This window comes from Manis javanica, chromosome 7 (genome assembly GCF_040802235.1).
Source record: "Manis javanica isolate MJ-LG chromosome 7, MJ_LKY, whole genome shotgun sequence".
Classification (NCBI taxonomy): Eukaryota; Metazoa; Chordata; class Mammalia; order Pholidota; family Manidae; genus Manis; species Manis javanica.
This window is the reverse complement of record NC_133162.1, coordinates 23946610-23961885: the sequence shown is the minus strand read 5'-3', so window position 1 is coordinate 23961885 and position 15276 is coordinate 23946610. Positions and strand designations below refer to the sequence as shown.

At 42.2% G+C, this 15276-nt stretch overlaps 1 protein-coding gene and 1 long non-coding RNA gene across 2 annotated transcripts in view; both read right to left on the bottom strand.

Annotated features, from left to right (window-relative positions):
• The window catches only part of LOC140850354 (uncharacterized), a 139106-nt gene that overhangs the window by 38095 nt on the left and 85735 nt on the right, over positions 1-15276 (bottom strand). The gene's annotated exons all lie outside the window — the stretch shown is intronic.
• Positions 10983-15276, bottom strand: part of LOC118968886 (glutathione S-transferase omega-2-like) — a 63194-nt gene continuing 58900 nt past the window's right edge. The window contains exons 3-4 of the mRNA XM_073240468.1: positions 14474-14598; positions 10983-13448 (exon numbers count right to left, since the gene is read on the bottom strand). Of these exons, the coding sequence (XP_073096569.1) occupies positions 13390-13448; positions 14474-14598 (184 nt within the window). The 3' untranslated portion in view covers positions 10983-13389. The remainder of the gene's footprint in view (positions 13449-14473; positions 14599-15276) is intronic.

The following is a 15276-nucleotide window of genomic DNA, read 5'->3' as shown; positions in this document are numbered from 1 at the left end:
TGGTTGCAGATGCCTAGGGCCAAGTGTTATTGGAAATCAGGGTGTGTGGTCTTAACATGGATCCGTCTGCATCCTGTAGATCCTCTATGATATTCAAGTAAAGACTGACCTGAGATGTAAAAAGAATCATACCCAAATGGATGTTTGCATGTCTCTAATTCAGGAAAACACAGTGGTGGTGCAGGTGCTAAAGGTAAAAGCTGAGAGACACAGGGTGACTGGGGCAAAGGAGAGAGCCTGGTACCCGGGGTGCTGAGTTATAGCTCACAGTCTGGCCTCTGATGCCCAGATCAGAGAAAGTGCAGAGCTGAGAGGTGAGAGAGGCCGCAGCACCGAGTTTTCCTCAGGATCCTAATACTAGAGCAGGACATGCCTGGAAACAAGAGCCACTGTGGAAACCCAGCTCCATCTGTAGGCCCCTAGCTGTTCACTCCAGTGGGGCTCCCTCACCACACAGAACCCCCCTTTCTGCATGAGCCTTGCCAGCCACATAGATGACCAGGACCCAAAGAGCCCAACAGAGGGCCAGCTGACTGGGAACACACAGGGCAGCCCTCGGGGCCCAGCCCGCGGGCCTTGGAAAGGCCACCAGAGCCTGCGGTCAGAGCTGGCCTCGTCTCCAGCCTGGGGCAGCGGGGTTGGGAAGCCACTACCTCCATGGGTGGCAACACTAGCCCATGGGGAGTTCCTCTCTCGGCGTTGCCTCAGTAGCCCTTGTGAGGGCCAAGGAGGAAGCAAGAATGAGGGCACCTGCACCAGCACTAGGTTCTCCTGCCAGAGTTCAAGCTGGCCATACCTCCTAGATGGCATGCTCACTTCCAGGGGGTGTCAGGCTCACCAGGGCCTGAAGAAGGATCCTACTCCAGAGGTGCTCTCGACTAGCCTCGGAGTGTTCTAGAAAATGGACAGTCTGCCTGACAGCGCTAACTCACAGCGGGAGGCTGGGCTCTGCTGGCATAGAAGCCTGTAGGAAGCCTTGCATGTGAGCTGGAGTCAGACTGAGCTCCAGAGAACGAGCCTGGCCACATGATTTCCCACTGAAGCCCCAAGCCCCCCATTCTGTCAGGATCATTTCCAGAAGGGGTGAATTGCCTTATTTATTATCGCCTGTGCCTTGCCATCCTCCTCATCCCATTCATCTTCAACTTTCCAACGAGGCAAGTTAGCTTGGAGGAGGCCCCGAAGCCAAGAGCCAGCATCCAGAAGCCAAGACCAAGCTTATGTCTTCATCTGCTTCCCCTTTGCTTCCAGGAGAAAGTGAACTGAAAAATTATCTTCTGGCCTCTTGTTTACTCGGAGAGGACAACTCAGTGGGGAAATGGGAGTGTTTTGAATCAGAAAGCAGTGGGGATCTTGGTGTTTCATGCTGCCTTATTTATATTAAAGGATGAATTAAATTCTTCCAAGGAGTAGAAACTAGTCACAGTGTTTGTTTTTTAACTTCAAGGAGATGGTGTTCTGATAGCTAAGAATCTAAAAGTTCAAACAGAACAAATGCAGTTAATTTACCAACCTGCTGACATATTTATAAGTGCTAAATACAAATATTGAATTAAGCCCAAAGAGGGAGCTAAGGCTTTCAGTCTCCTTCTGATTTGTTAGATGCATGTTTCTTCCCTTTTCCTGAGGTCTCCTCCACCTTTTTGGGGGGTCATCCTCCATGCCACACTCAGCCCCTCTCTCCTTTCCATACTGGATCAGAGAATTTGGAAGAGACTGCAGCCCCTCGCTCTTAGTCTAGAAGAGTTTCCTCCACATGCTAAGCTTTCCATGGAGGAGCTCAGTCCCTACAGGGGGTATGTCCTGCCTCAGGCCAGCACTGCCCATCACTGGGGGGATGGAGGCCACATAAGGAAGGCCACCTGTTGCAATTGTGATACCCCTTCTCCGGGATCCAGTTCCTCTGTAATAAAGGGGATACCACAGTCTCCACATGCTCCCTCTTTTGCCTGAGTTCTCAACTGATTCAAACTAAAGCAGGAAAGAGCAGCGCTATTTAATGGGCTCCCTCAAATTCCAACACTGTCTATCATACTTTCTTTTTTTATTTGAGCTCTTTGAACTTCACACTTGGCGGCCACTCAACGTTATCAACTTTTTGCATTAGAACAAAGTTCTTATTCCCAAACAGGACAAATCAACACCAATAGAAGGAATGTAAAGAAAACAGATACGTTTCTGTACAGCAAAAGACACCATCAACAGAACAAAAAGGCATCCTACAGCATGGGAGAATATATTTGTAAATGACATATCCAACAAGGGGTTTACATCCAAAATATATAAAGAACTTACACGCCTCAACACCCAAAAAGCAAATAACCTGATTAACAAATGGGTAGAGGATATGAAGAGACAGTTCTCCAAAGGAGGAATTCAGATGGCCAACAGACACATGAAAAGATGCTCCACATCACTAATCATCATAGAAATGCAAATTTAAACCACAATGAGATATCACCTTATACCAGTTAGGATGGCCAGCATCGAAAAGACTAAGAACAACAAATGCTGGCAAGGATGTGGAGAAAGGGGTACCCTCCTACACTGCTGGTGGGAATGTAAACTCGTTCAACCATTCTGGAAAGCATATGGAGGTTCCTCAGAACACTAAAAATAGAAATACCATTTGACCCAGGAATTCCACTCCTTGGAATTTACCCAAAGAACACAACTTAGCAGATTCAAAAAGACATATGCACCCCTATGTTTATCGCAGCACTTTTTACAATAGCCAAGATATGGAGGCAACCTAAGTGTCCATCAGTAGATGAATGGATTAAGAAGAGGTGGTACATATACAAAATGGAATACTATTCAGCCATAAGAAAGAAACAAATCCTACCATTTGCAACAACATGGATGGAGCTGGAGGACATTATGCTCAGTGAAATAAGGCTGGCAGAGAAAAGCAAGTGACAAATGATTTTCTTCATTTGTTGAGTGTAACAATGAAGTAAAACTGAAGGAACAAACTAGCAGCAGACTCAGAGACTCCGAGAATGAACTAGTTGTTATCAAAGGGGAAGGGTGTAAGAGGGTGGATGGGGAGGGAGGGAGAAGGGGATTGAGGGGTATTATGTTTAGTACACATGGTGTGGGGGATCACAGGGAGAACAGTGTAGCATAGAGAAGGCACATACTGGATCTGTGGCATCTTGCTGCACTGATGGACAGTGTCTGCATTAGGGTATGGATGGGGTCTTTTTCATGTGAAACCTTCATAAGAGTGTATATCAATCATCCCTTAATAAAAAATTTTTAAAAATAAAAAAATGAAAAATAAATAAAAGGAAAACAGATACATTTATAGATAGCCAAAGACTGAAAATTTTAAAAGAAAAAGTGCTTAGCAGAAGTTATGGTTGGGACAGATCCTCCCAAAGAAAAAAGTATGGTGCCAAGTACTTAGTTAAATCAAGCAAAGGATTCTCTTTATCCCGTATAGCTCATAATCTACTAAGGACTCCCCTATAGCTATAGATCTAGATTCCTACATGACTGGCTGAGATTAGAGCAGCACAAGCCCTTTATCTAGGTTTCTATGTTCCTATCTTTATCACTCAGGCTTGACCAGCTTGTGCACTGTATCATGCAGTGTAGGATTGCAGTTAAGAAGGTGAGCTCTGGAACCCGCAGACCCGGCCCCATGCTGGGCTCCATTCAACATGGAACCGAGGGCAACTTACCCGCTTCCTCCACCAACCCTCAATTTTCTCATCTGTGAAGTGGTGGCAGTGTTAGTGCCAACCTCAGAGGTTATGGTGAGGAGTGGCATAGTCGCGCATGAATGAATGTGAGCTCTCATGAGGAGAAGGCATGGAGACCCGAGAAAGCAAGTCTGCAGAAGCAAATCCATCCCTGACAGAAAGATCAATGGTGTCCCCCACCCACCACCCTTCTCTGAGGAAAAGAAAGCAAATCTTGTTGTCCTAAGGTCTAAGACTTCATTATATCCCAGTATGGCATAGGTGAATTCCCCCCAACAAGTGTCCTGGACGTCTGAAAAAACTACTATGGCATCACTCTGTTTGAAGAAACTAACAGGATGGTACTAAAACAGCAGAATCTGGCTAACGAAAATTCAAACCAAAGGCTATTTTCAGTCATGTATAAATAAAATCTTACCTACAAGGGTAAAGGAATGAATTGTTCAGTTTCTCTGGATTCCAGAAAGCCCCAAACCTTCTTGATGTTCAGGAATAGATAGTAATTACTCAAACTTTTATCACTGGCTTTGAAATATATACTTCCAGCTTATGATTGGCCTTCATGGCACAAATGGTACAATAAAGTCAAGAGTAGCATATGGATGAAATGGATGAAGCATTACTTATCTTCTGCCAGCCTCTTCCCACTTTCAAGATACATGTTCACATTCCCCTGGACTTTCTTAAATCCAAGTATGACATCAAAATTCCTTCAAGTTCTTGATACAGCAGATTAGAGCCCTGCCTAAGACAGACATTTCTCTACCAGATTCCTCACAGGTCAAGTCTAAAACTCCAATAAGAAAGCTGTCTTCCTATAAACCAGCACAAAGCACTGGCTTGTTTACAGACACATCCCAGGGATGTAGGAGGACTTCCTAGTTAGACCTCCTTAGAGGTTTATCGAAGTCTTCAGGGCCCTCAGTAGGAGAGCTCCCTGCGATGTAGACCTGATACCTTTCAGACCTGTGAACTGACTCATCCCCTTAGAATCCTAGGCCATCAGTACTGGGAGGGCGGCTGGAACTCATATAGCATGACTGCCCTCCCATTTGCTATATTGACTTACACCATGATCACTACACAAAAGGATTACAAGTGCAGTATTTAAAAAAATGTACAATAAAATATTAAATATGAAAAGTAATAAAGTACTAAGATTAGGTAAAATAGAAGAACAGAAGGTCAAAACCAGGAAGAAAAATAACATCAAGACATCAAGCCAAGGGTCCTGCAGAATTCCTTAAATACAGCTTTGAATTTGACTTGAGCTTCCTGGCAGCTGAAGTGGAGAGGAAAACATGCTGGGTATCTGGTCCCTGTCTCTCTCACGGAAGCACAAGAGACTCACTTTATGGAGCAGGAAACTCAGTCCCAGGGACATAAAGGGGCTCTGGTCATGCCAGAGCTAAGACAAAAACACCATTCTCCTAATTCCCAGAGTAGTGTCAGCCCTTGTGTCACTCAACTTCAAATACATACGCATGAGGACTTCAATCACGGAAAGCTCTTGTGAATTCTTTGCTTGTTCTTTAAATTTAAGTATCAGACAAAAGCTTGCAATCAGCAAACTCTGAACGCTTCTGCTGCTCTACAGCCAAGGGTTGGCCCAGCTCTGAGCTTCCCCGTGAGAACTCTGTCTGCTTTTCTCCCTTTCTCTCAATGAGGGGCTCGGCCAGAGCACCTCACAGGGAGGTGAGACACAATAGTGGTAAAAGGGCTTAGCAAATTCTCTGCTTCCTCTTTTATTCCATTGATAGGAAGGTCTTCAGGGAATTTCACTAAAGTAGTTCTCCATGTTCTCAGACTAGGGCCTTTGCTTACAGACTATAAGCTTCTTGACAGATTTTAGGACAGTCAGAAGTAAAATAAACTGACAGTCATAATTTCCAATGTCTTATCTTTACCAAGTGTTTTATCATCAAAATGGAATAGGAAGCTGCTGTTATACCTCCACCCACTTAGTGGTTAATACCCAGCATCATTTTTAAACTCAATTTTGAGTTCCTTCTTTCACCCACTAGCCACATGTAATGATGGCCATTCTTAATGTCGAATAGCTGCTCTCACAGTGGAATCTCCCACTTTTAGGAATATCGTCCTTGGTATCAAGAAACAAGGCAAAACAGCTTAGAGAGGAGGCCCCCGACGTCCCCCACACGGCCACACACCGCCAGGGGAGGGGAATGAGGCTCTAGCTTCTAGCCCTGAGGTTTCCTAGAAGTATTAACACAGCTTGCATTCAGGCTTAAGCATTGATATTGTGGGAAAAGCCATTCAATGTCCTGGACTATTAGAAAAATCTATCTTTAAAATGTTCTGTTCTCCAGTTCACTGAAAAATGACTACAGAGCCTACCCCTGCTTTTTTTGGATGTGATAAGGGATAAGGAGTGAGCATGCAAAAGAAGAGGGAGGGACTATCTGGCATGAGGTGGAGACACTATTTCTGTCCCCTGGACATGAAAAGCCCAGGTGAAGGGCCCTTCATCCTCTGGGAGGGTCTCTTGGGCTCCCCCTGCGGGCAGAAAGCAGATGCACGCTAGAGCATCAGCAGAAGGAAGAAGCGCACGGGGCTCCCCCTTGTGGCCAGCTGTGGTGAGGCTCACCGGCCGCGGCTCCCCTAGGAGGCTCTTTGGAGTTCATAAAAGATAAAGGGAGGTTCTCAAGATTTCAAATTACAGGTCCCTGCTACACCGATCCATAGCTGAGGCTTGAGGTAGCGACGGTGAACCGATTCCCTGTAAAACAAACCAAGGATATATAACAAACCATACAAATCCATTTCTTCTCTAGAAAGAAGCCTTAGAAGTAGGGTCTGCGGCACAAGACCTATCCTGCTGCTCACCAATCACAACCCAGAGTTCCCTATGAATATTTGAACGCAACTTGTTAATATTTGGGGATTAAAGGAGCATCCTGAAAACTCCATGCTGAAATTCGTTTAATGGCCTTAACTCTCTTGTCAAAATGTGCCTATAGGACAGTAGGGGGAAAGCTAGGAGGGCAACGCCTGTAAGGTAAATATCTTTAAACTGATTGGTGAGTGAGTATCAGATCTCCCAAGGGGGAGAGGACTTGCCACGCATAAAAGCTGTGGAAGAAATCACAACAGGAACACTTTATAGGGCAGTATTTTTAAGTGTTGTATTTCTATATGTACTAAAAAGATACACAGATATACCAAACTTAAAGGAAAAACAGAAGAGAACCCAAAAATGTGCTTTAAAAAAACAGGCAAATATCCTTTATATATAGGAACTTCTTTAAAAGGAACTTTTAAAAATCAACAAGGAAAAGCAGTTAAGTCCTTGACAGATGGGTGGATAACAGGCCATTTTCATAAACATAGAGAGATGGTATACTTCGAGGAAAATCTTCTATTGCACAGCAACCAAAGGAATATGTATTAAAATCAACAATGAGAAACTATGTTTCTCTCCAAAACAGGCAAATAACTTTTTAATGAAATCTCCCAACAGTGAGCAAAGAGCATTTTCATGTACTGCTGCTGGAGGGCAAACAGCCCAAGTCTTTGGTGAAACAATTTGGCAACATACAGCTGAAGCCTCCAAAGGGTTCATACCCTCTGGTCTGGTAATTCCATTCCTGGAAGTCTAGCTTATGCACATACTCTAAAATAAAGAAAGTGCTTTTTTGATTCGAAGAAGCTGTTATTCTCTGCCGCACCATTCACAGTGGTAAATGACTAGGAATAATATAAGCACCCCTAATGAGTGTGCTGGATAAATAACTATGGTTTATACACATGGCAAGTTATGTAGAATGATTATTTTTCTGTATTTTTAAAAAATTACAAATATAATACAGAAATACAGTCTCGTTATTTTAAAAAATTCAAACACAGAAAGCGGCATAAAAGGCAAAGACCCTCCCATCCCATCCCTGCCCTTACCACTTTCCTTTCCTTTCCCAAATCTAATCCCTTTCCCAGGAGGATCCACTATTTGAAGTTTGATGTGGATCTCTCTAGACGCTTTTCTAGGCATTTATTTACATGTACATGTGCATATACATAGTCTTGTTTTCTTCTATATAAATAGGCTCACACCATCTGCATGACTGTGTAATTCATGTAAATATTTCTAGGTCAGAACACATAGGTCTATCGCATTCATTTTTAACTGCTCTCTGGAATCCCACAGGATGAATATAATTTAACCATTCCCTGTCTGATATACAGTAAGGTTTATAACTTGTCACCATCACAATAATGTTGCTCTAATAAACACCCTTATATGTATACATATATATATGTGTGTATATATATAAGCATTTCTAGAGTTTATAAAAATACAGGAAAAATCCTTACATCCCAATGGTAACCAAGTTCTACATACAGTATATAATTTCAACTATACAAAAATATATTTTGTAAAAAAGGACAGAAAATAAACAAAAAGTCTAAAAAAGCAACAGTAGTTATTTCTGAGTAGTGGGATTATGGATGTTTTTCTGTTAGTTACTAAATTTTTCTGTATTTTCCAAATCCTCTCTAGTGAACAAGTATTACATTATAATGGGAGAAGAGTAAAATTAATTTCTAAATAATAATCATTCTTATTCTGTTACTTACATGATGGTAGATGGTAGAGCTGAAGGTTATTGAAAGAAATAGAGTATTAGTTTATTTAGAAGGCAGCTGTCAGAATTGAACAACAAATGAAGTTACCAAACTAGCAACAGCATTTAGACCACTCAACTAGCCGTCATGAATAGAGAATAATCAGCTCCCTAATGTGAAAGAATGGTGGTTTCAACTAAACATAGCATGTAGGTAGACAGTTAACGTAGTTAGCAAATCTAAAAGAATTGGCAACATATGTCCAAAAACTTGTGTACAAATGTTCACACCAGCATTATTGGTAATAGTCAAAAAGTGGGAACCCATGTGTCCATCCACCAATGAATGGATAAACAAAATTGATATATCTATTCAATGGAATACTATTCGGCCATGAAAAGAAATAAAAGATGACCCTTGAAAACACTACGCTAAGTAAAAGAAGCTCATGAAAGGCTAACATTGTATGATTCCATAACATTGTATGATTCCACTTACCAGAACAGGTAAATCCATAGACACAGAAAAGTAAATTAGTGGTTGCCCATGGCTGCAGGATTGGGAAGAAATGGGAGTGACTGCTAAGACTTTCTTTTTAGGATGATGAAATGTTCTGAAATAAGATAGTGATGGTTAAACAATTCTATGAACATATTTAAAACCAGTGAATTGGACCCTTTAAAGGGTAAATTTCATAGTATGTGAATTATATCCCAATAAAGCTGGTATAGAAAATAGCTAGTAACAATGAATTCAGTTGATAAAAATGTAGTTGATAAAAAATTAATTTAGCATACATATACACAATAGAATATTATTCAGCCATAAGAAGAAAACAAATCCTACCATTTGCAACAACATGGTGGAGCTGAGGGTATTATGCTCAGTGAAATAAGCCAGGGGGAGAAAGACAAGTACCAAATGATTTCACTCATATGTGGAGTATAAGAACAAAGAGAAAACTGAAGGAGCAAAACAGCAGCAGAATCACAGAACCCAAGAATGGACTAATAGTTACCAAAGGGAAAGGGACTGGGGAGGATGGGTGGGAAGGGAGGGATAAGGAGTGGGGGGAGGGAAAAGGGGGCATTACGATTAGCATGCATAATGTGGGGGAGGCACGGGGAGGGCTGTACAGCACGGAGAGGACAGGTAGTGATTCTACAGCATCTTACTACACTGATGGACAGTGACTGCAATGGGGTATCTGGGGGGAACTTGGTGATGGGGGGAGTCTAGTAAACATAATGTTCCTCATGTAATGGTAGATTAATGATACCAAAATAAAATTTTTAAAAAGACCCCAGAGGACTCCCTTACCCCTTCCACCATGTAAGGAAGAAGGTACCAGCTGTGAACTGGGAAGAGGACTCTCACCAGAACATGACCATGCCTACACCCTGATCTTGGACTTCCAGGCCTCTAGAACTGAGAAATAAATTTTTGTCATATATAAAAATAAAAATAAAATTAATTTACCTTGTAAATAGTCTGCTGTACTACTGAAAATTATTTTCTGTGAACACTAAGCCAGATATAAATTTTTTTTCATTCATGTCCTGAAGACATCTAAGGAAAAACAATTAAACAATATATAAGTAATTTTATTATTAAAAGTAATAAAACTTATGAAAGAAAAATAGCAAAACATAACCAAGATAGTATAATCTAATTGGGCAAAAATACATTCTTTCTGGGGAGGAGAAAGGACAGATTAAAAATTAAGATTATAAGAGTCATGAAGATATTTAACTACAGAACCTCCTGGGTGATAATATGCATCATTTATGCAAATTTGATATCTTGCAAACTGCTACACATAAGGGGCATGTAATCAAATTTGGTGATATGAGAAACTTTGCATGGAAATGAAAAGTCAAGTGCCACAGGTGAATTTAGTGAATGCCAAGAATTATAAAGGGTCCTGTGGCCTCTGGAAGCTGAAGGCCTTGGTCACTGAAGGCACACATTCTCATTCCCTCAGTGTTTTTCCAGAGTTATCTTCCCAACTCTGAGTTTACAGACATCACATTGGTAGGTTAGCACCAGCCTTCAGTGGGAGTCTTTACACCATGAAATCAGTGAATGCTATAAATCAGGGCTTCCCCCCTCCCCCTTTTACTCAGTCTGTTGTTAAACATTTATCACCACACCATTGGTTATATTCCTGATATCTCTGGTTAAACAGCAGTCACAAAGGTTAAACACTGAGTCTCAGTTCTTGTTCTTATGACTGATGGATGCATCCTGTGGCCCTGTTCAGTGGTTTTGCCTCCCCCACTTAGCCCTGACTTCAACAAAAAGAGATATTCCCGCTTGCTGCTGCCAAGCTGCATGTGTGAAGAAGGGCATCGTGGTCTGTAAAGAATCAAGCTCTTAGGCAGTGGGACCTTCCTGAAGGTCTGGAACAGCCCCCAGGTTTCCTTCCTCAGTGTATTTCCACATGAATAGCCAATCGGTACCTCACACTGGACAAAATGGATCCTCCCTCCACCTCTGAAAAGCATCACATTTCCTGAGCAGAAACTTGGAAACCATCCTCAACAATGCTAACCTCTTGGCAGACCCTGCTCATTTCACTCCCTGTTAATCTTTCCAAACAAATCCCCTCTCCAATTCACTTTGATGTGGTCCCCCAAATCCCCCACCATCCCCCATATTGCCCCCTCTCATCCCACCTTTACACAGTAGGTTGCTGGGCTGAACATTTGAAAAAGCAAGAGGGAGCACGCCATTCCCTGCTTAATAATTCCTCGTTACTCTCCATCAAGTTTGGTAGAAAGCACAAATTTCCTTGGCACAGTGGAAAAGGCCCTTTAGCACCAGACTCTGGTCCACCTCTACATTTACCTGTTACCAATAACTCCCTGGTCACTAACCTCTCTCTGCTTATTGTTTGCTGGACACACCAGTCTTTCTGCTCTGTGCCTCTGCTTCATCCTGGAGAAGTCAACAGAGGCCTTATTCCCCACCCAGCAAACAGCCAGGTCTCTCTCTTAGCTATGTCTGCAGCATAGTACTTGGTACACCATAGTTTTAAATGGGTGTAACAGTCTGTCTCTCCCTCCTTGGGGCTTTGAGCTCTGTGAATGTCTTTGCATTCTGCAGTCCTAGGACCAGAATCAAGCTTTTTGTATTCTTAGAGCTTGGCTTACTTTTTGTATCCCTAGGTACATAGTACCTAGTTCAAAGCCTGCAGACAGAGGCTACTCCCATCTGTAAAGTAGGCACAGTACCATTTACCTGAGCTGGTTATTGGGAAGATTAAATGAGATGGTGGATGCAAACACGTGCAGCATAGTGCATGGCACAAAAATATGGGTTCGCTTTCCCTGGAAGAGCCCCAACAAAAGAACCATCACATTATACATTTATGCAGCAATCTGCAATTTACAGAGTTCATCCATCATTCAAATGTAGAGAAGGAGAGTGACAGATCAAAATATGTTTTCAATTTTCTTTGGATTCAAAGGGTTTTGTTTTAATTCAAAACTTCTTTCCCTGGCCCAGCATTTATCTGTAAGAAGATTAGCCAGGCAAGATGGAATCAATTCACCTAATCTTTAAAATAAAGACCTTAAAAATTCTCTATGTATAAGAGCTTTCAAATTTCCTTCCCCAGATACTTCCTTATTAGATGTCATGTTAAACAAGATGTTAAAAGCAGGGCTGTTCTGGGTGAAGCAGGATCTGAACCACCCACCAGACCTCCCCTTGCTGGGCCATTCCTTTGCAGAACCTAGAGGCTCAGAAAATACACCTTTCAAAACACTCCTTCACTCTATAAATGTGGAAACCCAAGCAGAGAGAGGTCTAGAAGCTAGCCCAAGGTTCTGGAATCTAGCAAAGCTGGCCGAGGATCTCATACGCTTTCCACCACATCATCCTGCCTCCAGAGTCAAGACCACAGTCTGTGGTCTCAGGACCAAAGGTTCACTACACACGACTGTTTATCATCCATAAATGTCGCAACTGTACAAATCCAAGATAGCTGGAACTATAAATAATTCAATCTGTTTCCACTTGACAAAAGTCAAATGGAAGAGTATTAATATCAGCTTTCCCTTAAGGAGATAAGAACAGCATTGTCTGGCTGCCCACAGAGTAACAACCCAGCCATAAAAGGAATGTATCAGTTTCCGGAACAAAGATGAAGGAAGTCAAAGACCCACCTTCCAGATTATTCTAGAGGTAAGAGTTAACTAGCCCAATTACTGCCAGGTTAATGGAGGATCTGCTAGCAGAGATTGCTCCATGCTCACCCATAGCTACTTTCCCCTTCTTTCTTAATTATAGTACCCTGATTTTATTTAGGGTGTCCCCAGAAGAAAGAGTAATTTCCCCAGGCTCTCCTGCAGATAGTTATGACCCCACAATTAAGTCCTGGCCAATGATATTTAAGTAGTCATTGAGTAGGACTTCTGGCAAAACCCTCTAAAGGGGCAAGGCCTTTGGCCATTTCTTTCTTTTCTGTTCTCCTTTCTGCAACCTGAAACTTAGATGTGATGGCTGCAGTTCCAACAGCTGTCCTGTCACTGTGAGGATGACTAGCCTTGCACTAAAGATGACAGAGCAGAAAGAAAATTACTCAGTTCCTGGTAACTTCATGAAGAAGTCATCAAAATTGCCCTGAACTGTCCTACCTCTAGCTCTTTTATGTGAGAGAATAAACCCTTATAAGATAAATTTATAGTAGTTAGGTCTCTTTTCCTAGCAGCCAAACCTTGGCCCCGTTGGCAGAAGCTAAAGAAGCCATACAGACATACTTAGCAGATCTCTATATGTGGTTAACAGATGTGGTGACTCCAGGAAAGGAAGAAATTCATCACATATCCTTCCCAACTCTTTGCCAGATTTTCAAGAATAATTCCAGAGCCAGTTAGTGGAGAGTAAACATTCACAAGTTAAAATTAGATGATTAGTGGCCAAACTTACCAAAGTTTGGCAGAAAGAATAAGTCCGTGAAAGCAGTGGGTGTCTGGGGGAGCAGACTGGGGACGCTGCATCACTTCTTCCACTATATCTGACCAGGAGAGGGGCCCCTTTTTGTACCTCTTCAAGAGAGCTGAATTCCTGATGCAGGGCTGGCTTCAGATCAGCACACAGTCTCCCACATCTCAATGCTACCAGCCACTGCTTGGTCAAATGTGGGGCCTAATCAAAGGACAGAAGCTCTCAGTGGAGAAGTATGAGGGAACTCCACATTCCTGCTCCACCTAAAAATGCAACCTAAACTGTGTCACCCTAACTTAACAGGCTGACACCCATACCCAGGCTCCTCAGCTGTCTCTGAGGGGCATCCCTGTGTTGCCAGGAATCCCCTTAACACAGCACCCTGGTAAAACAAGGTCCTTTAAAAGGGGTTCTCCAGTTTTCTTACTTTATCAGCTACTTCCATGCTGTACAGTCTTAGATGGGGCACTGAATCTATCTAAGCCTCAGTGTCCTCATCTGAATAATGGATACAATCACAGCACTCACCCTAAAGGACAGTAGTGAGGCTCACATGAGTTCACATTTATAAAGTACTAAGGATAGTGCTTGGCACAACGTAAATGCTCAATATATGTCAGCTATTAATATCACTGAGTTATTTTTATTTCTTTTCAAAGAAAACTATTTTTAAATTTCTCCATCATTTTTTTCCCATTATCAACAGGTGTCGCCTTGTCTTTCTTCTCCACATTTTCCAAGAGCTGACACTCTTGCTCTGTATAAAGGGCAACCCTCTTCTGTGCATTACCTTCTTCACACCCCATTATTTTTTTACCTGAAACCTTAGATATGTCCCTTAGATATATTAAGGCACTACCAGTTTTCAGCCCTTTCAATGTTCCTTTCTCGAGCCACACAGTCATAACTACACCATAACCATACCTCTTGAGACTGCTAGTTGAAATGGAAGTGTGTCTATCAGTTAAGCCAGGTGATAGACCTACTATGATTCTATGCCACTTATCCTCCTAAGGCGCACATAGTATTAAAACAAAACAATTTGACCAATCGTTTAGCTTTAAAAATGGATTGAAATTTAGGAAAGACATCCAAATAGAGTGTAAGTTGTTTTAAACATTGGATATACTTTATAGAATAGCTCCAATAACATCTTTCGGCAAGCTCGCTTATAAGGGTCATAGGGCTACAGCTTCCTCCCGGGTAAGTGTCATCTAGGTACTCACAAGTGATGACTGATTCATAGATCAGGTGACATTGGCTGTTCTCCAGGCCAGTAATTTGGCCAAAAGGGTGCTTTGTGTAGTACCATTCAGGCTTGTTTCTCAAGTTAATGTTGATAACTTCATGTCTTAGAAAGCAGAGGGAAAATAAGACAGAACAAAAACGAGAGGCTTACCCAGGCAGAAGCAATCAATTTATAAAATTTAAATTTGCAGTAAGTTTTTTAACATCTAGGCTTTTTACAAAGAAAAATGCACAGCCATATCATTGCCTTCCCTCCTACAGTTGTGTGTGTTAAACGTTGCCTGTGCCTTGTCTCCTGTGCTCCTTGTGATTCCTGTCTCTGGGAGGTTGAAACTCCTGCCCCAAATCACCACTAGGAAGTAGCAGAGCCAAGACTGGGGGCCCAGTAGGTCTGACTCAGAGCTCACATGCTTTTAGAACTCAAAAGTACAACTCTGATTTTAACAGGTCACCGCAGCATATCGTTAAGTATTAGCAGTTATGGGCATGAATTGTGGCATCAAACCGCCGGGGGTCTGGACAGTCTAGCTTGTGATCTTGGCTGAATTCCTCAACCTCCCCGAGCTCAGTGTCCTTAACTGTAAAATGGGGGTAATAGTTATATCCACCTCTTGGCATGTTGTGAAGATCAAATAAGTGAATACTTACAAAGTGCTTAGGACAGTGCCTAGTATATCAGCGGGCAATGACTGTTTAATTCTTCTTCTCGATGATTATTAGAGGTTCAAGCCCACAAAGTTTATTGAGGTGCTCACGTATGTTTTAAAAAGGTTAAAGGAAA